General features: G+C 35.0%; 1 protein-coding gene across 7 annotated transcripts in view; it reads right to left on the bottom strand.

Annotated features, from left to right (window-relative positions):
• Window positions 1–23669, bottom strand: part of AHI1 (Abelson helper integration site 1) — a 91447-nt gene that overhangs the window by 60374 nt on the left and 7404 nt on the right. For 6 of the 7 annotated variants that reach the window (XR_010079278.1, XM_063390066.1, XM_063390065.1 and 3 more), the window contains exons 4-17: window positions 18644–19254; window positions 17923–18083; window positions 17412–17625; window positions 16323–16512; window positions 14750–14845; window positions 13060–13245; window positions 11979–12119; window positions 10833–10965; window positions 9711–9834; window positions 7310–7539; window positions 6211–6314; window positions 5321–5439; window positions 2325–2455; window positions 890–1030 (exon numbers count right to left, since the gene is read on the bottom strand). Coding sequence is in view for 6 of the 7 variants with exons in the window: in XM_063390066.1 (XP_063246136.1) it covers window positions 890–1030; window positions 2325–2455; window positions 5321–5439; window positions 6211–6314; window positions 7310–7539; window positions 9711–9834; window positions 10833–10965; window positions 11979–12119; window positions 13060–13245; window positions 14750–14845; window positions 16323–16512; window positions 17412–17625; window positions 17923–18083; window positions 18644–19254 (2581 nt within the window). In the remaining variant the exon portion in view is untranslated. Of the gene's footprint in view, window positions 1–889; window positions 1031–2324; window positions 2456–5320; window positions 5440–6210; window positions 6315–7309; window positions 7540–9710; window positions 9835–10832; window positions 10970–11978; window positions 12120–13059; window positions 13246–14749; window positions 14846–16322; window positions 16513–17411; window positions 17626–17922; window positions 18084–18643; window positions 19255–23669 lie in introns of all 7 variants that reach the window. The other variant, XM_063390067.1, reaches the window with a different exon arrangement.

Consider the following 23669-nt stretch of genomic DNA (forward strand, 5'->3'; position numbering starts at 1 on the left):
TCTAAAATAACCACATCCTACTTAATTGAAGTATAGCACTAAATAATGATTGTAAAGTCACTCCACTAAATGTTTCTGTAAAAGTCAACCAACTCAACAAATAACCTACACTGAGATCTTATATGAGTAATCCTATTACTACATATTACTTAAAAAACCAGTATATAAAGACAGGATTAGCTTTACAGATCTATGTCCCCTGCAAATGTAATTCATACAAAAAGATCACTCCATAATTCATATTAACACATTAACTCTTTAGATGGAAGTATTCTTAATTGAACAACTATCAAAAAAGCCTGCAAAGGACAATCTGAATTTTATTTTGTATACCAAAAATTCAAAGTTAGCATTTATTACTACCTTCTCTTGAATACAACCTGGGGAAAAAACATATCTCCAACATAATCACATCACATCTATAACAGCTATTTATTAGAACTCTATACTTTCTCATTCATTTCTACACAGATCCTCAACATTATTTTGTAACATAGCTGGCATAAGCTACTCAGATTGATTAAGCTACTAATTAGTTTTCCAAATAATTGTATTTTCTGGCTCTGTAATCCACCTTGATATTGCAAAAAGGGCTTTATATATAAATGTGCTATATATATGATGAAGTGCTGTAAAAATCACACAGTACGAAATACAAAAAACTTGAGGGACCTCTGGTGATTCTGGCCAGGCCAAAACCCTTACTAAAGCAGCCTCACTCAGAACAGATTGTGCAGGATCATGTTCAATTCAGTTTTGGTATTTCCCAGAAAAAAGATATGCATTATCATCAAATGACTTCTTTTTCTGTCAAAAGAAGTACATATACTAACAAATCGCTTCTGAAATAAAATACTTACAGTGAGTATCAGGAGAATTTGTACTGTACCTTTATAATCATAAATGTATACAAGTATTGGATGGTTTTGACCAAAGGCACAAAAAGACACCATGTGCTCGTGTGGATGAAAGGCAACATCACGAAGTGGAGATGTGAAGGAGAGTTCAGAATATATGGCCACCTGATCTCCTGCAGAAGTGAAATAAGTTTATTAATGCCATGGAAAAATATATGAAACATTTGACACAGCAAAATAACAGTTGGTTAAATCTTGTATTATTGCAGTATTTGCCACTGTAAATAAGTCTTCCTCAGTTGATTTCCCAATTAAAATGTAGTATTTTGGCATAAGACAAAGGAAATATTGCATGTTTTTAAGTTATTCAATAAGTCAGAAAAGTCAGTGCTGTTGCAATAGCTGCAGGAAATGCCAGAGGAGGATGCACCAGGTTAGATGAGTTCTCTTGTTCTGATAAGCACGTTCTGGAAAGGTGGCGTTCCACAGTATTTGTTTGTGCTTGCATTGTACAAAGATAGCCATCTTACTTGTGGATTTCAGCTATATAATACTGATAACAGGAGTGAAAGTTGAGCAGACAATTATTAAAAAAATATAAATAAAATTAGTTCTTCAGCTGATGGCACTATAAATGCAAATACAGTGTGTAAACAAAAGTCAAAATCCAATAAAAACATACTAATAAAAAAGTTCCCCTTTTACTTGATTTTTTTTAAAGTTCTCAGGCAAATTATGTAGCAGCAGAGATGCAAGTTAATGTAGTTGAAAATGTGGAAAGAAATTCAAAACAGAACTGTTAATTATCAAAGTTTCAAAATATCTACTTTTTTATTTTAAAAAAGTATATAGATTACAATTACAGACAGAATATAATGTCATCTAATCCAAAATAGTATTCTCCTACTTTCTGCTCTTATTTTTTCTCTTTTACCTCCTGTACAAGAAACTCCACCCTACATTTTCGTCACATTTTTTCAGAAAAATTTTGGTAGCTATCTTAAAACTCCTTGGCTTGGGGTCTAATTGACAGAGAAACCTTATGTACCACACACCAAAAATAGTCAGTCTCTGACCATCCACCACAGAGATGAAGTGGTTCTGAACAAGAATCTGATTGTCAAATCTAAACAACAAAACAGAAAAACTTATCTGACCTAAAACATTTTTTGTGCATTCCATCTTAAGATTCTCCCCACATGTAAAGAGTTGCAGTATACAAAAAGCTGAGCCTGAGGTGCTCCAGTCATGTGGGATATTATAAATGTTACCTCTATTAATTTCCTCTGGAGAATTAAATCTCAGAGATTAAATAACAGCTATTTAAAAGGTGGAGCTAAAGCTCCAGGATTTAAGAATGTCTTACTCAGGTTTTATTTCGTGTAAAAAGTGTTTCAATAAACCTTTAAAAATCCTTTCCCCCTCAGCTTTGACAATTTGGCTTAAACCCATAAAATAATTAGTTACCTGTTTCTGGATTCCAAACATAAGCCTTTCCATCTTCACTTCCTGAAAACAGGAATGTACCACATGGTGTTAAGGTGCTGTGAATCTTTTCTCTGTAATTTGTGGCACCTACATATTTCTTCGTCGCCAAGCTAAAGATAAAGAAAATATAGAAGATATATTCAGAAAAGACAATGTAACTTTTTAAGTGTCAGTTCCCTCTCTATTCCTCAGAAAAATCAGTACGTCCGAAACAGAAATGCAAATACTTTTTGCAGAGTGCAGTATTTATTTACCCTTTATTTGCATAAAACAGAGAAATTGACACTATTAGTGCAAGCTCTGTCAGAAAAGTTTTCATTATGTTTCTTGAGCTTGAATGATTAAACTTATGCAGCAGCTCTCGTCAGCTCTCCAGACTAATGTCTCCTTGGTCAGAAAACCAGCAGTAGTATCAACAAATTTCAGACATAAACGTTCATTTACTATTAATATGTTTAATATTATTTTGCAACTTAGGTATCCTAATATTTTTTCAGTGAAACACTATTGGTCAGCACAGTAATAATGACCTACTGTCAAGCAGGCATCACGTAGGAGAGAATCCCCAAAAGGATGGAAAGAAGCATAAATCAGCTTGTAAGAAGCTATTTTAAACACGAGGCATAGCCTGGAAAAGGATATCAAAGTTCAATATGGAGACTAACCCAGCAGCAGTACTACGATGCAGAATCTGAGGCAAGAAGAACAGCAATAGGCCACCATAGCCCTCAAGGACAGAAGGCAGTATTATTTCACATTTGTTACTACAAAAACAGGGGAGGTATGCTGGGAGAAGAGCAGTGCATTTAATATGACAGGAAAATTACTTTAAACAATATTCCAAATACATATACCCTACATAAAATTCTATTTGGCAAGTAAGGGAAAAGGAAGCTCTAATGATCGCAGTGCAAGATCATATTAGCCCAAATAAGAGTTTTAACTGTATGAATAAGAAAGATAGTATCTCTGAGATGTCATTAAAAGAGCCCTGCAAGATGTAAAACTAACCTTCATAGGAAACCCTAAGGAGAGGACTGAACTAAAACTAAATCCCTGATCACATACCTAAGTGACAGGACAGCAGCATTATCCAAAAAGATCAAAAGAGCAAGTTGAAAGAGGAAAGTTAAGAGCGACCAGCTGTCAATCAAAGTGAATTGTGTTCATCTGTGACCTCCACCCCCTCTTTTCTCATGCAGGGAATGAACAGTTAATGCTGACGTGTAAAATTATCACTGCTGGGTATCTGACCCTGTGGTTTATTGATAGACTGAAGTCAATGTAGCTGTGTTCTGTGGTCAAAGTAGCAGTCCTGGTGGTGTCCTCTCCACCCTTATTTTCCCAGGCTCTCCCTCATTTCTTCTCTAGTCTTTGGGCAGTGATCAGATGAGTTTGATCAGATAGTTGATTAAAATGAAAAGTAATCATTTGTATTTGTAGGCTAATTTTTAGTTGGATCAGCTCAGTGATCTGACTTACCCCGCATCAAAAGATCTCTAGAGATGATAAAAAAGAAATGCTAGGAATACACGGCCAAAGGTGTGGGAGATTGCATGAGATGGTACCTCCTATGGATAAATTAGCTTAAACTAATTGTGAAATTGCACCTCATATTAAACCCATATTAATATGCATACCCATCTTTCCCTCTCAAACTAAAACTCTGCAGGTTTTAGAAAGAGGAGCAACAGAAGAACACTGCCTCAAAAACTACAGGTTCCCTCTCTTAATTCAGCAATTTCATGCTTCAATTGAGTGGATAGTTTAGCTTCTAGCATGGTCATTATAATTTATCATTTACAGTAAAAGAGAAAAGTGCACCATAATACAGTAGAGTCCTCAGCTAGTTCAAACATTCAATCCAGTAAAACAACCGAATTGCTAAGTTTGGAAAAGACCTTCAAGATAATGAAGTACAACTATTAACACAGCACTGTCCCATCCACTACTGAACCATGTACCTAAGGGCCACATCTACACATCTTTGAAATACCTCCTGGGATTTTCTTGTGGTGAGGGGTGGAAAGAAACCTATCAAATGTATAAGTATGCATTGAGCTGTCATGTGAAGCTGTTCTTATCTTTATTGTGACTTTCCAGAACAGAATGTTTAAGTGCATCTTATCATCATATGTGATTGGTGAGAGACTCTGCTCATTCCTGCCCAATGAAAGGACAAGAGGGAATAGACATAAACTGAATTATAGCTAATTCTGCTTAAAAAATAAGAAAAAAAACCCCTTATTTTGAGGGTGAATGAACACTAGAACATGTTGTTTACAGAAGTTGTAAAATCTTCATCCATCAAGATATTAAAAATCCAATTGTATAAAGCTCTGAGTAGTATGCTGTTGTGATTTGATTATTGGGTTGAACCAGTCATTCTCCAGTATCAAACCCAAGTGAATCTCTAATCTCCTTGCTTTTTATTTTTGTCATTAAAAACACTTATTATGTTTATACCAATTAAGAATGAGAAAAATCACCAAAACCTGCAAAACTATTGCACAGCCTACTTAATAAACCATAAAATTTACATCACTGCATTTTTTAGTATTTATGATGACAATCATCTTCCACTTCATCATCAAAATATCCTTCCCAGAGTCTTAAAAATGCAAAATTAACACACAAATGTGACCACTTCCAAGTTCTTTTCATGCCCAGACTGCATTTTAAAAGGGATTTCAATATTTAGAAGACTAACATTGCATTCTTCATGCCACTTTAGGTTCCCAAGTAATCTAGTAATTTTTAGATACTCTATTCTAACGGACTTACTCAATATCACCCAAAACGTCTGTAACACAGCAGTGTTTTGAAATCATTTCCTAACCCTAACATTTCTATCCTTGATTGTTAGGACATCTTTTTCTCCCCAACTACACAACTAATGCGTTCATGGTGTTTTATTTCCCCATGTCAATTTTAAAACATAAAGGAAATACACATTTGTCACCAAAAATACTAACATTCTGAGGTCCATAATTCTCAGGGTACTGTCTTTGGCGTGGATTAATAAACGTCTTCCATTCGGATGCACTTCCAAATGATTTATTGGTGTTCCTTTAATATCATTTTCTTTTATCTCCTACAGAAGGATGAAAAATAAAGTAAATTATATAACTTTGTGTTTTAAAACTCATGTTTTTATGCATTATTGCTCAATTGCCTCTTGCATTACTAGTTTCCTGCTCAATTCATTTTATTTGGTTAAAGAAAAAGTTTGCTCCTATATTAAGGCATTACATCCTAGACATTAACTTTTTACAACCATGAGGCAGATTCTGTCATGACTGAAATTTTAAAAAATTAAGCTGATGACAGAAATGCTCTAAGGTGTGAAAAAAGGTGTCTTTTCAAGCCTGTGATCTATTTTATTTTTGTCTCTAGAGAACATAGCATTTACCTGTTAAAACAGTGCTATCAAACCTCAAGTATTTTCATGTTTTATATAGAAAAAAATATTACAGAATCACAGAATCCTAGAACATCCTTAGTTGCAAGGGACCTGCTATGAACATCAAAGACCAACTCCTGGCCCTGCATAGGACAGCCCTAAGAATCACATCATGTGCCTTGAGAGTCCAAATACTTCTTGAATTTTCTCAGGCTTGGTGGTGCAATCGCTTCCGTGGTGAGCCTGTTGTAGTGCCCAACCCAATTAAGTTGAAAAACAGTTTAAAAAACTTAAGTCAGTGAATCACTGCACATTGTATCAGTTCTTCTATACCAATTTTTAAAGAAAGTACACCTCTGTAGTTAAACAAAAGGTAATGTATTAAAAAAACTTTAAATCAGATTACTAGATTTGGAACAGTTCACATAAAAATTACAATGCTAGTTTAAGAAACTTGTTTACCTTATTGATCTTCCAGTGTTGAAAAAGGTGTGGAGAACTTCCTCTTACAGGTGTATCCCAAACTATTATCAGTCCTGAACTATCTCCTGAGAACATGTAGTGTCCTGAGAAATAATGTCTCATAAGTAAAATACCAACGACAAAACCTTAATACAGAAAACAAGAAACAACCTTTTGTTCTCTCATTTTTTTGAATAAGCAAATACCAAGTCTTCCATCTCTTTTGCCATAATACTCATTTCAAATGCATTTTGCTCATATTGCATGACATAAGCTGATATCATGAATATGGATGTAGCATAAACATTAAATCCTGAAGTGAAGAACAGATTCTTAGACTTTTTTTATTCCAAAACCAGCAAAAAGGGAACATTTACAGCTCAATGAGCTTCACATGACAGCTCAGTGCATACTTACACATTCACTAAGAGAACCTTGAACTAGAACAAATAGTGTTCTTTAAGCACCAATATTTATTCTTTATAAAAAATACAGCTTTCCTCTTTGTAGTACCTACCCCAGTGACTAAAATGAACCACCTAACTATTAATGATGTCACTAATACTAGAAAAAGTCAAATTTTAATTTTTACCCATTTACAACTCTTCCTCCAGTAGTACGTGTCAGTAGAACATTCACTTTCAGCTGTAAACCTACCAGTTAATATGACTCACAATGGTCAAACCTCTGTCTTTTTCTCCTCTCCTCTGTCCTTTTCTCTCCATGTTTCTTATTCTCTGTCAATATTGAAAAGTTCATCATCTTCCCACTTATTAAGTCTAGTACTAAAATTTTCACAATCTAATTACTACTACCTTGTTTTCTTTATCAAAGAGTCATATATTGATTTGGGTTGAAAGGGACCTTAAAAATCATCTAGTTCTGACTCCCTGAAATGGGGAGGGACACCTTCCCCTAGAACAAAGCCCAGACCAACATGGCCTTGAACACCTTCAGGCAATCTGTCTCAGCGCTCTCTCAGTAAAGAAATTCTTTCTAAGAATATACTGCCTCCATGAAGTAAAGAAAACTAGTAAAACTCAAGTTTGTCTTCAATTGGAAAGATAACTATTTGTAAAAGCAATTATTAACTACATACCTTCTGCATCAAAACAAAGGGTGTTGATGAAACTTTTATGGCCATCAAGCTCCTGTAGCAGTTGCCCATGGACTTCTTTCACGTTTGCATTCCAGATTCTAATCACTGAGTCATAACATCCTGTCACAACCAACGAGTCAGCAACTGGGTGGTATTTGGCAGTGTAGACAAATGAAGGATGAGGGAAAACTCTCACTGCAGATGCTGCCTTCAGTTCTATTTTCCACATTCTAAAAGGAAACAAAGTTACAATACCTGCTGTATAAAGCAGTCACACACATACATATAACTTACGCTGTATTTTGTGCTACTGGTTCTAGAGGCAAATGCTTACAAACACTTAATAATACCTGTTTATCCCACCAATGTGTTCCACCTCTATTTAATCCTTTAATACGGTACTTTCTAACAAGAATTAAGAAAAAAATTACTACTTTCCACACTATTGGGTCTTCAAAACAGATTAATGACTACTTACTCACTTAATGGATTTATTTCCCATTTTGAAATACTCAAAGAATCACATGGAATGAATTTCTTTCTTTCTTTCAGGAGTTACAACCAAATTAGGCTACTTTGGGGTATCATTCATTTAAAACAATATTAGAACAAGAAAAACCATAAAGGAACATTTAGGGCCACTAAATATAAATAAAATCCCAGGAAATTTTAGAACAATAATTACCAGCCACACAGTGATCATGATCTCAAGGATGATTACATCACATAAATTCATAATATTAATCTATTTCCTATCTTTTGCCACTCATATCTGTAAGATCAGATTTTTTTTAGTGTTTTCTATTTGATGATATGAATTTTATTAGTGAGTCTTCCCCAAAGATGAGTCCATAAAGAATAAAACAGTACCTGGATCACCATATACAGGTGGGCAGCACATTACACACAGTATTCAGTTAAAAAATGTTATTGAATTGTTTTAGTGGCACCCCTCCAGCTGAGGCAAACACTTCTGGTGACTATTGAAGAATTCTAAGCTTACTCAGAAGTGACTTAATTACAAAATTGCAACCCTTTGGAGTACAGCAATTAATTTGCAATTTGATGCAGAAAGGTCACAAGGAGTTAACATATCTTTTAGAATGGTTTTAATCTAACAAAATAAAAATTAATTTATTGTTTACAAATAATGTGGGACTAAACCCTGGGAAGACTTGAGGATAACATAGAACAATATATAAAGAAGAATTCACATAAGTTCATGAATTTACCTTCATGTTGCCTTAGAACTCAGTATGAAATAATCCAGATAATAATGACTTTAAAGTAGTGGGGTGCTGACACTTTTTAAGGAGCTGAAGGCAACTCACAACAAATACAGGAACTAATAACTTGTACAGTGACTGCACATAGTACACAGAAAAAGAGGCAGACCACTGCAGTTTCAACTTGCTGTCATAAAATTCAAGAATCAAGGAGCAGCTTGGCCTTCTTATAGGCAACATAAATAACTGAAATTTATATTTACCTCAGTATAAAAAATTCTTACTTAATCCACTCCCAAATTTAAAAAATAATGTGCTGAACTCTCAACACACTCTTTATGCCTACATATAAGCACCAAAACCCTCTAAAATAATTCCACGCATACAATATATCATTTAACAATTCTTCTGGCATTTCAATTATGCAACTGCCTGCAGCATTACTGAGTTGCATAACAGAAATAATAGATAGGAATCTGAAGGGCTAAAAAACCCAAAAAGCTCTACAAAAATCAATAAAGTTGCTCACAATAAAACTGTACAGTGTCCCAGCAATATTCCCATGTGTATTCAGCTTTGAGGGTTTTGGTTTATATCTGAACAGAACAATATTTTAACATTAACACTGTAGGGAAGTACATTTTACTTGTAGAGGATTCAATTTAAGAAATAACAGGATCAAAATTAATTTATAGCAATTTAAGCTGAATTACTTTACTAAGTGTAAAAAATCAAAAGAACACCACCAATATACATATATGCAGTGGTAAACTTACACACATAACTTGAATCCTAAATTTTCAATTTCCTGCCTAGTGTTAAAATTTGCAAACGTAATACTGCATTCATAGTTTGACAATTTCTCCAGGAACAGAATATTACAACTGTCTCAGTGTCTTCTTGAAACAAAATCTTTCTTAGTTTTTTACTACACTGTAGATTTAGACACTAGAGTTTTTGGAAAAGCTTTGGTTTCAAATACAAATACATTAGAAATAGTAAATACAGTGTAAGTGATTAACCTAGACACAATTTTTATACTATTTTAGTCACATGGTAACCAAATCTTTTAATTAAACATTATAGCACAGTTTGTAGTGAAACAATGAATTGAACACTTTTCTTTTTCTTTTTGACTTCTGATGGTATCTGCCAGAACATCTCATCATACTCACCTGACAGTGCCGTCAGAGGAAGCAGTAAGAAGATAGTGATTGTCATTTGACCAACAAAGATCATACACTATGTTAAGGTGACCATAAAATTCTCTCAGGAACTGTCCAGAAGGAATTTCATACACTAGGGAAGTTGAAATAGAAAAATAAAAGTTTTGTAAGTATTCAGTCAAACAGATGTAGCTACTAGAGCCAAAGTTTAGTCTAATCTTAGGCTGCTTTCTGCTAGCATAAATCAACTCATTATCTTCTCATTTTGAGGCAACAGGGTGAAATAAGTGCTAGATGTGAATAGACAGCAAGCCTCTACTTCCATCTAGTGGTTCATGGATGTCACAAATGTCTTATCCCTTAAGGAACACATTATTTGCATTAAATTATGAGAACCAGATTAGGATTATGTTGGGTTTTTTAAAATTTTGACAACTAATTGACAATCTTAGAAATATTTTAACACTGAGGTGATTTTCAGGGGCTGTGTAATAAAGGAATTTAGATTTACTGTTCCTTGCATTTAAACACTTACTTTGTGTGTACTTAAAATACTGCTCTCTCCGAATCTCAAAACTTTTATGCAAGTTTTAAGAACTATCCAGTCGAAGCTACCATCATGAAGCAGTCAAAAATTTGAGTTATAAGGAATGTTTGTTATAAGGAAACTTTATGTTTGTTATAAGGAAACTGGACCACGGAACACAGCAGCTTCTAGTAGTCTGTCAGTAGATGGTAACATTCTGGTATCTAACTTGCAAGACAGGTTAGGAGATAAAATTATATGAAAAGTGTGTGAGGTGCAGGCTTAAAATGTTATTTCCCTTAAAAAACTATCATCAGAAACTATGTTCCTTCTGCAAACTGATTTAGTATTTCCATTAGGCCTCTGGGCAGAAATGGTGCAATTTCATACCATGTGTGTATGTAACCATGTAGGAAAAGACAGTTCTAGCCCTATCAACACAGAGAGAGCATTTTCCTCACTGTTCTTTAATGCACAGAACAATCTTCTAATCACAACTACAAACCAGAAACTCTAAAAAAGCACAATTTGAAAATTAACTTCCCTTAATCTTTAATTTCCAAATACATGGATTAAGCAAAAAGCCAAAATGTATTTAGACTTACAAGCAATGGGATAGCCATTCCTTCCTGCACATGCTGCTGCCAGCGTTCTCCCATCATGCGAGAAGCGGATACAGAAGCAGCCCAGATCTCCACCTCGCAGGGAAAACAGGTGCTTGTTGGGTATGCGGCAAGCCTGGCTTTTCAGGGAACAATTGGCAGGAATATTAACTATCCAACGAATAGAATACACTCTTAGCTCCTGACATGCAGAAGTTCTAAAAGGCTAGTAGCATTTTAATGGCATTCCATAGTAAAATTCAACAGAGTATTATAAACAGAGACAGTTTTGCAGCACAGCCTAGGCTCCATGAATGTGTATCTCTTTCTGTCCCATTATTACAAACAATTTGCAAGTTTAAGAAAACTAAAAAATATTTTAATTCAAATAAATTCCTTAATCTTAAGAAATACTTAATAGTGCCTACCATCAATGATGTAAGCTGTGGAGTCAGACTGTAAGTGAAGCTTGTTTAAGGAGTCTAAGCACAACTTTTAGTAACCTAATGACTGCAGTGTGAACTCAGAAACCCAACTAAAGGCACTCAAACCTTTGGTCTTCTATCAAATCATTTTAAAATTCCTCATCTGTATTTAAATATCTTGACTTTTCAAGACAGAACCAGAGATGAAACATTTCAAAAAAGTGAACTGGTATTTTAGACCCCCTTCCTTTCTCCCAACATATTACGTCTTCTTGACCCAATGGCTTTTTCTCCAAAACTGAATTCAAAGTTTAAGGTGAAGGGCAATATCCACAGTAGCTGTGTGATTCTTCAACATAAGCTCTTTCTGTCATAGTTTAAAAATGTCTTCAACAAACAAAAAGAAAAGTCAAGAAAACATATTTCTAATCAAGCTGAAATCCAAGAACTGGCTTCCTGTCTTACTTCCATTACCCAAATAACCCTACTGTTTCAAATCCTTAGAGAATTCTGCAGCTAAAAATACCTGGCTGTTCTGGTAAAAAAATGGTTAAATCAACCACATTTGCTAAGCTTAAGCCTCTTCTACCGTCTATGAGAGTTTTTCATGTTTTGCTTAGTATCTTTGTTAATTATTCTAGTTATTACTTGCTTCATAATACCTACAAAAATATAGTAAATATTAAAATTATTTTCATTTAAAATTCAAAGAAAAATGCTTCACCTGTCCAGGTAATCTTGACCATTTAAATGGCTCCTTTTTCTCCTCTGAAGAAGGCTCACATCCTTCTCTCTGGAGCTCAGACAGTGCTGTATTACTTTGTTCCTGTTGAACGGCTGCCATAGAGTGAAAAGAAGGACCAACCTTAAGGCAAACGAAACTAAGTATCAGGGAAAAAATATTTTTGGAGTGAACCATGTAATTTCTAAAAAGGTACTTTAAATGTCTTGCATTTGTATATCTGGAACACAGAGATTGGAAAAGTTTAATACATGAAAACTGCATTGCAAAATATCATTTAAAGTAACCAAGAAGTCGCAGAGCAATCCAAGCTTCCAAAGCTGTGTCAATCAAGTGGTATCAGAACTTTTTCAAATAATCAATAATCTCCAATTTTTAGTAACTGTCAAGCTCAGTGAAAATTAGAATTACTCCATTATTGTATTGTACTACTGAGAATCTGCACATCTCACCAGGCTTCCACCCTTCACAGCACAAAAGTGAGCAGAAGAAAGTATTACAGCTCTAAACACCAATGGGAAATTATATAATAGAACAATATTGCACTTGCATCAGAGAACAGAAAATGCCATATTTATCTTGAATGCCCATCTCAACACATACCAGCGTAAGCTTATTTTTAAAGAAGCTTTCATTTGTGGAAAACAATACAGCTCAATGCAGCTAGAGGGTGCAGGGAAGCAAAGTTAAGTAACTTACATCCTTCTTCGTATAAAAGAATTTATACGCCTGTGTGAATTCAGTGACTTAAAAATTACATTTCTGCTAATAAGAAGGAACTTTACTTCAAGAAAGTACTCTGAAAGTTTTCTGTCAGTGGCAAAATATTCGAAGTTGTAGGTAGAAAAGTATGCCTATTTTTCAAGGATACCTACGAAAGGCTGAGTTTGAAACACCTATCTTGAGATGTAACATTCTTATTGTGTATTTCATATGCTGCATGTAAGCACAGCTTTATATACAGGCATACGAACACAGACTCACATGCTCTACCCAGGTACTAGTTCCTACAGAGAAGTCTGCATATTTACAAACATATTTATATATTATATATTTAACTTACATGATCTGGCAGTTTTAGGCCTTTTACAGTTACATATAGAGTTGATGGGTAACGATTTCTAGGACATTTTGCCCACCAGTCATAAACCTCAACAACATTTGAATGTGACTTGGTCCTTGAAGGTGGGTAATATAATTGTAGACGAAGTTTTCCACCAACGTTTAGAATTCCATTTGCACCCACAAGCTGGAAGAGTGATTAAAAAGAGAAGATAGGAAGAAAGATGAACACAAAAGTAATTGGTAATTTCTAATATCTTAATTAACAGTATGAACTCTTGAAATCCACTTCCAATTGCAGAAATACACTAACTCTGAAAGTGATAATGAACTAAGTATTATTTAATCCCCTCAGGGTCAAATCATGAAGATTAAATCTTAGATGGCAGCCTAGTTTCAAAAGATGCATCACAGCAGTAATATCTAGAAAGTGGGAAGACCTCTGCAGTACCTCTTTTCTTGTTTTTTTTTAAAACTGCCACTTGCTAAAATCAACCAAATCTCAAAGGACTGCCAATCCTTTTGGATTCTTCCAAATCTGTCCTCTCTGAATGCTGCAATGAAGGGCATTGGTAAGGCTTTGGTTCAGAGCAGAAGATACAGCAATGTAATAACCTCTTCAACTTCAGAGGAGACAGAGTCCTCTCTACTGAACTGAAGAATACCAGAAGTACCTTCTGCCATTAACTGATCAGTGTTGAATCGGGACATTTCTACTTTGACTGACAGAGGTAAAAGGATAATTTAGGCAGCTGCAGTAAGAATGAAGACCAGGCAACAATTTTATTCATATTTATGAGCTGAAAACTCATTCTTTCCTCTGTTCAGGAGTAGGTTGCACAGAATGCCTGGATGCACAGTTCCTACCAGCTCTGCTAACAGACACGGGACAGCAGACCCCTCATTCCAGTAGATTTATCTTGGGCAGAGCTCAGAAGAATCCCTGTATTGAATTGCTATGGAGGCCCCCATCCCTTCACCTATACTTGCAGTCCATTATCTTCTCCTGTATTTCTCACATTTTCTTTATGTTGTGGACTGCTCAATGATTGTCATTGTTTATCACACACAGAGGTAGGTGTAAATAAACAAACCTCATAGAAACTGAAGTTTGTCAGCTCTCAAACAACTTATTGACACATGCAAGGCTCTCTTAAAAGGGTAGAAAGGTACATATGTGCTGGCCTAATTACCCATATCTCACACTTCACACATTTGTATCTCAATTGCCACAGCACATCAAACTCTGCAACTGAAAATGAGAAGCATTCCATAATTAAGTTAGGGAGTCTTTTTAAAGACTGGGCAACTGCAAATGCCACTAGAATACACAACAGCTGAGGTACAGAAATTAATGTGTTTGTAATTTTCTTCACAATCACATAAACGCAAGAAAATCCTAATAGAAAACAACCTTCTTTACTTCATGAACAAACATAAAAATCTTACACATTCTATGCTTTCTTGAAAAACACATATTCTTTAATGTCAAGCCTGTTACTGTGTTGATTTTACGGAATGGAAGAAGAAGAAAAGGAGAGAACATCCAAACAAACAAGGATTTTGTCTTTTCCACCTCTGTTGCTGGAAATATTTTAAAATGCTTTCCTACTTTCCTACTTAGTATAGTCTGAGATTTTCGGATAAAAGGATTTATGAATTTTAGTTCTTCATTTAATTATTTACAGTACCTTTAGAAATGCCCAACAAATTCTTCGGTAACGACTTTCCTGAATTTTTACATCAGAGCTGGCTCTCACTTCATGCATACTTGGAGAATCAAGGACCTAGAAGTATCAGCAGGAATATAAATGCATTTCTAATGAACATATACTTCATGGTAATTTTAAAAAATCTGTTGAAAATATGGTCAATTCACTAACTTAAACATGTAAATTTTAAGAAATTACAAAACCAGTGTTTCTTCCACACAAGTATGAAAATAGAAATAACAGGTCCTCATGCATTTATCTGCTGACTATTTAGGACCTCCATTAAAAAAGAAGTCTAGTCTTAAAAAAAATTATTCTTGCTCTCCTTACGTCTCAATAAAAGAGAAAAAACAATAATGTGTAATTTTCTTCATAATTCAGAAATCATTTAGATCACAATTCTGACAGCTAAACCAGCTGCATATTAATGTATATGGAAAATGGCAGTAAAAAAGTTAGTTTTTCTTTCCTAGCTTTATCACTTCTGTCATCAAATAAGTCATAGAACAGTTTGGGTTGGAAGGAACCTTCAAAGATCAGAGTTCTGAGCCATGGGCTTGGACATTTTCATTAGATCAGGCTGCTCAAAGTTCCATCCAACCTGGCCTTGAACATTTCCAGGGATGCCTATGAGTCTTCATTTTTCTGCCAGGGACCTAAATTTTCCAATATTTCACTACTCCTGGAAGCTTATCTGGTATACAAAAAAGCCTTAGAGTAATACTCTTTTCAAACTTATGTTTCATAAGCCACACTGAAGCTAAACAGCCTTTTTTCAGTGGAATCACACTTTTGCTTCCAACATTATTTCCATGAAGAATCTTTACATACAAACATAATTAATTTTGTGTTAAGCAATTAAGGATTCTTAATTCTATAAATATGTTCATTTGCAAGCATCACAAAACATTAACAAACATATGGCAATAAATTATATTCAATCTATTTGAAACAGGAAAAAATACAAGGAACAAAAAATGTTTATTGTATTAGGCTGCCATTTTAATGTTAATTCTACAAAATCTCTCTGTACAAATATTGAAAGGCCTAAGCTAAAAATTACATTGAATATACAACCTAAATTTTTCCTTCTAACATAATTGTACTGGAGGGCAGATTAATAATTACTTTATGAAGACTGGGACAGGAGAGGTAGATGTGTAAAGTGTTAGCAGAAACAATGCAAAAGTTTGCTCATTGGTACAATGAGGTGCTGCCACATGCAGATAAATTCTACCTTTGAGTTTCTTGTACTTAAACATCTTTTCAGATTTCAAGAATGTGAAAAGAGTGATATCCACCACATCCTACCAGCCTTCCCCAGAAGTTTAAGAGCTGATTTTATAACAAAGCTTCGTACTCCTTGTTACGATCAAAACAAGATCCTTTCCTATAAAACCCCCACTTTTTGGTATCTTCACTTGACTTTGTACCATGTTATTAACCCAGTGTAACTGAAATAAAACACCCAATTCAGTCAAATAGATACTGTTGAAGAAACAAACCAAAAACCAGAATGTGCATAAATAGGATGCCAAATATTTCATCTTACCTCAAAAAACAGGATAACCTGAGGGTTTTCCTCAGTGTTTTGAATAAAATAAGTAAAACGCTCATTAAATATTACTTGCTCTTCCCACTCTGGAATTGTTGATTTAGACTTTCTAAAGTCACATGGTTGGGTCATTATAGGAAGAATGTGCTCTATTTCTGCTTGCTCGTAAGAGGAATCTTCCTTCTTGCTGTTTGAAGATTTCCAAAGAATTACAATTGTTAGAGCATTTAAAAAACAACCTTGATCAAAACAATATTTTCAATTACTGAAAGCTAAGAAACATGTAAGATACTATTTGTCTGATTCTGGAAAAAAATTTCTAAACCCACCAAAAATTTAAGACAATTTGCAATGTATACAGAAAAACTACACGCTGAAGTTGAAAATCCTAACAATTATGTTACTGTTAGCAAATTAATGCATAATGGTCATGATGGAGTCTACTGCTTAAGCCTCATTAAAATTTGGTTTCAGGAAAATTATGGATAATGGCAGTGGAAACAAGCAACTGAAGTAACTAGAAATCGAAAGAACTAAACTTCATTTAAGGATTTTAAAAGTTCTTAATCTAAAAGGCAGATGCTGTTTATACGACAAGAATTTTGCTAACATGTTCTTGGTTTTTATATACGTTTGACACTTAAGAAATTTTGCCTCTGGAAAGAATACAGAATGAACTGTACTGGAAATATCACAGATTCACAGAACATGCTGAGCTGTGAGGGATCCACAAGTCCAGCTCCTGGTCCTGCACAGCACCATCCCTACAAGTCACACCGTGTGCCTGAGAGCACTGTCCAAACACTTCTTGAACTCTGTCAGGCTTGGTGCTGTGACCACTGCCCTGGGGAGCCTCAAGAGCAATACAGCACTGGGGAGCATTTAAAAGTGCCAGAAGGAAAAGAAAAATAGCCCCCTCACTTATTGTATATATATATATACACATTATCATAGATGTAGAAACTAACAAACAACTACACAAACTTAAAACACCAAATTGTTTTCATTTTCACATTTCATTTTGTAGGGAAGAGTATACCTATTTGTTGTAATCAGTCATAATAGATACAGTTTATTAAAAGTCACCTGTAATCCTTCTTCACATACAAGCCACTTCTCTGATCAACAATATGGATTTTAACCACAGGATGAGATACCAAGTGATCAATTTTAAGTCGATCCGATCGATGGATATAAACTCCCAAAACAAGATCATCACCAAAACCAAATTTAGACTGAGTTGAAATTTCTGAATTCTTCATTTCCTCATCATCTTCTGCAGCAACTTCCGTAGTTTCTTCTAGAAATTGGAGCAAGGTAAACAAACTATCACTAATGGAACATAGTAACTTGTGTCTCAATTCACAATTACTTATAGTAAACAAATTTTCAAAAATTTAGATTGATTTATGAAATAAACATCCTCACAAATAAGCCTCAGAATTGGAAGAACATAGGTACAATTGAGTAACATAATAAATATAAGTAACTCAAACAGCTCAATCACTTCCGTGTTACTATTTTGGACAAATATCTCTGTAGTAGCAAAAAAAAAAAAAGTAAAGTTGTACAGTATTATAACATTTTGTTGGCAGACCTTTTCTGGTTTTCTTCTTAACCTTCTTGGCTTTAGGTTTCTGTTTATCCATGCTTTCCTCCAGTTTCTGTCCTTCTGATGTAAATAGTCTTTCAGGTGACCGACTTTCATTGCCACCTTCTTCTGGATAATGATGCTGCAGCTCAGAAAGGGACATTGCACTGCAAGGTAATGCATCACTGTCAGCAACTGCAGTCCACTGCATATATTGATACAATTACTCATTGCCATTATTAACTCACTTGAAATCCTGCAACCCATCATCTGTGTATCTTGAAAACATAAAAGCCCTCAGCGTCATTAGTGTCCTGCCTTTTTCAGTGCTCTCCCTCCTTCCTTTCCCCCAATTTCCAGACAAGTGTAGAAACATTTATGCGAACAGTTAAAGACATACTCTTTTCCTGGATCAGGGCCATCACTTATCACTAAAAAAAATCATGCACAAAACTAGCTTAAAGTAGTTAAGAATGAGTTCCACAGTAAAAAAGACATCAAATAGCAATGAAGAATATTTAAAAAAAAAGTTAAAAAGAATCCATGAGCTAAATATTAATCATGACAGCCCTTTGAGAAAGTATTTAGTACAATTTCTTTCCTAATGGAATAATCCAGTTAATCACTTAGAAAATATGAACAATTTATCAGAAAGCTGCTGTCTATCTTAAAATGAAACATTTTGTTTAAGATTCACAGACACACCATGTACAGTTTGTCATGTTACCTTGTTTCAGCTTCACTCAAAACTGCTTGCTCTTTCTTCTTTTTCTTCTTTTTGCCCACTTCATTATTCAATGCAACTTCATGTCTTTGAACAGTGGAAGTAGATTCAGACATCTGTTCCTTAAGTTTCTTTCTCATTTTCTTTTTAATTGCATTTGCCTCTTCCTCAGCCACGTGCAGCTGATAGGCTTGAATTAGCTGCTCTTCCTCTTCTAATTCAGTTACATTTCTCACTTCAGTCAAGGAATTTTTGATCTTTCTATCACCTTCTTGATGAGGTACATCTGTTTGTGATTTACTTTTTGTTTTCTTCTTTGGAAAATCATTAGTCTTTTCTTCAAAACTCCCCAATTTAGCTTCATATAAATCTTCCTCCTCATTAAATTGTTCTTGTAACACTGATTTCTTTTTCTTCTTGTTCGACTTTGGCTGCTTGTTCTCTTCTCCACTAACAACATCATTGTTTATTTTCTTTGCAATTGAAGCTTTCTCTCTCAATTTATTTTTTGTAAATCTTGGGCTCTCTTTTTCAGGATTATATGTGTTGTTTATAATTGCTTCATCATTCACACTTTCCTTAGATAGATCAATATTATTTTTAAAGGTATCAAGCTATAAATGAAAAGAACATAAAACGTATTTTTACTAAAAATCATGTTCCAAGGATAAACACTGCACTTCATGTTATTCCTTCAGCAACATTACTCAAAGTAAAACTAAATCAAAGATCTAGTTATTTTGTTGTTTCACTTTGACAAGTGACAGATGGAAAGTCAACAGAAAATTCACACTGAAAAAACACATCTAGTATTTGGGCACCTCATCCTCAATGTTACACTATGTTTTCATATGACTTTTACATATATTCAGTAAAAAAAGGAATCAACAAGTCTACTCCAAAAACAGATGCCAGTGTTTTACACTGTGGAGGATGAGAAGACTACATGCACCACAAAGACAAATACTTTCCTCCACTGGAAATCCAAGTTAGAGATAGATTTCAGGCTCAGTTGTTTGTAATCTCCTATACTGAAAGCTGCTTGTCCGAACAAAATTTCAGCTAATGCATTTGTTTAAGCACTTCTTGATGGTATCATAGAAAACACATTGTAAACTTTTCTCTCCTTCAACTTTCTACTTCTGGTTACTCAAGGTTATAATGCCACATCCCCGCCTCCTTGGATATGTTCAAGGTCAGCTTGGAAGGGGCTCTGAGCATCCTGATCTAGTTCAAGATGTTCCTGATCACAGCAGGGCGCTTGGATTAGATCACCTCTAAAGTTCATTTGAATCCAAACTATGATTCTATGATAATGTCAAAGAACACAGCAAATAACTGAGGCCTAATTCTTCAAGGTCAACACAGAGGTTTCTGTTCTTTGATGTAACTTCTATGAAGTCACTGAGGTTCATTTATGCTGTTGTCTTACAGAAAACTCTCTTAGAGCTTCAACATGAAACATCAGAAAGGGCTTTAAAACACAGCAAAAGCAAATTAAAAAGTTTGAAGTAAATATACATATCTGCCTACAAAGTTTTATTTGCCAAGACCTTCTTCCTCCATAAACACATACATTGTTCCCTTTTAGTCAGGATACATCTCCCAGTTACAGAATCATGTTTGTCTCAAACATTTGTAAAAAGGGACAATATATAATAAGTAAATATGCATAATAAGTATGAAAAAATTGTCCTTGTATTTTCATCTACACTTGATTAAAGAAAAAACTAACATCATATTTATTTGTAAGTCAATGATTCAAGAGGATGTGGAAAATTTCATATAAATAACTTGAAATACAGGACAGAGTAAGGAAAATAAAAGAATTAAAGAGCAAGCTTTGTATAAACTAAGAAAAACCCCAAAACAGTCAACTATTATCAGTTTTCCTATTTTATGCACAAGAAACAAAGGGGTAAAAATCCAGTGGCAATCTCAACAATATGTTCCTACAACATTGTTTACTTCCTTATCTTTATTTCTGTGAATAACTTTAACTGTACAGTTTGAGAAATGAAGATTAAAACACACGGACAATCAAAACCCAACAGTGACCAATAACTAAGGTCATGCTGACTTTTGTCTTTGATAAAACATCAATCCACTAAGTGCAAGTAGTAGAATTATTTGAGAAATCCTAAACAAAAAGTCCTCATCTATGACTTGGTCAAGAGTTTCTAGAATAACTCTGATATTCAAGAATAATCTCCTTAAAGAAATCTACCTGATGCAAAAAACTAGCTGAAAATACTTACTAGAACTTGTTATTATTATTGCCTACAAACAAAAAAAATCAGAATCACTCAGGTTGAAAAAGACCTCTAAAATCATCATGTCCAATCATTAACCCAGCACCACTAAACTACATCCCAAAGTGCCACATCCACATGCCTTTTGAACAGTTCTAGGGATGGTAACGCCACCATTTCCTTGGGCAGCTAATGTCTGTCTATCCTTTCAAGGGAAAAGTTCTTCCTAATATCTAAACCTCCTCTGGTACAACTTGAGGCCACTTCCTTATAACAAAAACAAACCACAGTCTCAAATGACAGCAAAATTCAGGAACATTAATAGATACTGCAGGCAGAACAAAGCTGCTTCTGCAATTCAAACATAAATTCCTCAGATAAATAGCCTGCATGATCTCAATTCAGGCCACCTTTCCCACATACTACAATTACATGACACAATTCAACAGAGGAGAAAGATGCAAAGAAGCTACAAAACAATGAAGTAAAAGCCAAGAGGTTCATAAAAACCTTCAGATTAGGATTCTGGCAGAGGTGGGAACACTGGTACAGATTCTCTGGAACACAGAGAGATATCAACTAAGAGCAATCACCAATACATAAACACTAAACTGAATTAGAGAAAGGAGTGAGGCTAGAAAAGCAGCTCATTAAGACAAGCCTGTCTCTGGAGTAAATCCAGAGGGTTGCTGACCTGAAATTGACTTTCTCAGCTTAAAATATGGAACATATTTTATGAGCGCTTTGTTTCAAAACAGCTCTGTGGGCACATTACACCAGTGTAGAGTAAGCACTTCCCCCTTGAAAAGGTGTAAGATTCTTAACACCTAAGAATCTCACACCTTTTCAAAAAGACTTCCCAAATATGCATGAGTGGAAGCTGGCAATCTATAGAGTGATTTTGTCATGGTATTTGGAAACTTGTGTAACCTGATTTACAGAGGTACCTGAATTTCCACCCATAATAATAGAGGCACACCTTGAAAAATTAGGGATGGACACTGCCAGCCCAGTGAAGCACTGACATGTACTCACTGTAAAAGATCATTAACCCACAGTTGAATTGTTAATGAATGGACTTGTAATGGCTTGTTGGATGGGATGTTTAAGAAAATCTTAATGTACTAGGAAACCAATTTTACTGCCATTGCTTGTGTAAGGCTATAAAATATACACACTCAAAGCTAGAAGAACTTTAATTTACAGAAAAGATAATGAGTGGGGATTTTCTCACCAAATTCTAACAGAAAACATTGCAAAAATGTGTGGATCAATTATATAGGCAACTATTATCCGTTCTCCTATTTTATGCATAAGAAAGAAAAGGGTAAAATCCAGTGGAAACCTCAACAATTATTCAGTGCCTTTCAGCCAACAAACCAGATAAGTCTGTTGCAGTCTGCCTTGAACACAAAACCCAAGTTACCAATGCCTGTCCATCCCAATATTGTAATCTGCTCAGACTAGAGTCTAAGAAAGAAATTTTTGCCTCCATAGAGGGATCTAACCTTTTCATCTGCTAGAAAAATTTGAACATCCTCTTTCAACCACAGAATTTAGACTGAATCAAATAAATTAAATCATTTTCATGATGACTTTAGACAGATTAATGTACCTGGATATTGCCTGATGTGTGGCTTGCCTCATGCTAACAAGTTGTAATAGGTGGCACAATTGGTAAAAAATAAATATGGTGACTTACTAGAAGGGATATTAGCAAATTCACTTTCTGACTGTGTCTCAATTGCTTATTTTTTCCATGATGCATTTAGGCTTCACACCCCACTGCCCCAGTGCTATTTATTGAACAGCAAAGCAGAGTTTTCCCTGGCCACAGCTGATGTGTATTTCCATCTCCATTACAAGCTCTTCATTCCTTTCAGTTGTGGCTTCAAACTCATCCTGCCCTACAGACCTTTCCTCTTCAAAGCAGATCACTTCCCTGCTGTCCAGGCAGGCTCTCCAGGCAGTAGGCATACAGAGCAGAGCAGGCAAGCAGGCAGGCACTCTCCTTATCCTCACTTCTGTCATTTAAAACCATAGCAACCCCTGCAGCTCCACAACTCAGGTTTCAAAGAAACAGTGGACTATAAGGGGAAAAGTCTTATAAATCTTTAAGAAAGGCTAGAGCAAAGACAAAGGAAGGAAACCAACTGGAACATTTCAAGTGGAGATAGGCTCTGAACCATGACCTGTTTTTGATCAAAGCTGGAAGACCATTTATGGCAAGTGTGTGACACGAAGCCAACCATCACTGACAAATTTCATATTATTTCAAGATATGTGAAACTCTATACAGTTAAATCATATGAACTGAAGAAAAGGGGAACAAAACCAGCCAACCTCTTCCATCTACTTACTCTTCCACTCCCACACACATTTGTTTTTTACAGAGAAATGACTTGTTTATTTGCTGAAGCTTTTACAGAAATTTCTACTTGAATGCAACCAGCACGGAAAATACCAACCTAAGCTCCTGCAACTTTGTCACACTTTCAGGAAATACTCCAAATGGTCAATAGTGGGTTTCAATACAAGCTCTCCTCAAGTCCTTAATTTTTAAGTTGTTAGATTTGTAATATTTAGAGCCTCAACAAAGCCAGAAATTTGAGCTTCCACAGAGATCTTAAAAATGCTTTTTGATTTGTTTGCATATCACTGACTTTTGATTCACGTCACTGGGATTTTAAATGTTTCTACGTAACTCCAAAACACTAGCGTTTTACATCAGAGACTTCTGGAATGGAAACTGATTCTAACATGTAGTTGCATATGCA

Source organism: Prinia subflava, chromosome 2, assembly GCF_021018805.1.
Source record: "Prinia subflava isolate CZ2003 ecotype Zambia chromosome 2, Cam_Psub_1.2, whole genome shotgun sequence".
NCBI lineage: Eukaryota > Metazoa > Chordata > Aves > Passeriformes > Cisticolidae > Prinia > Prinia subflava.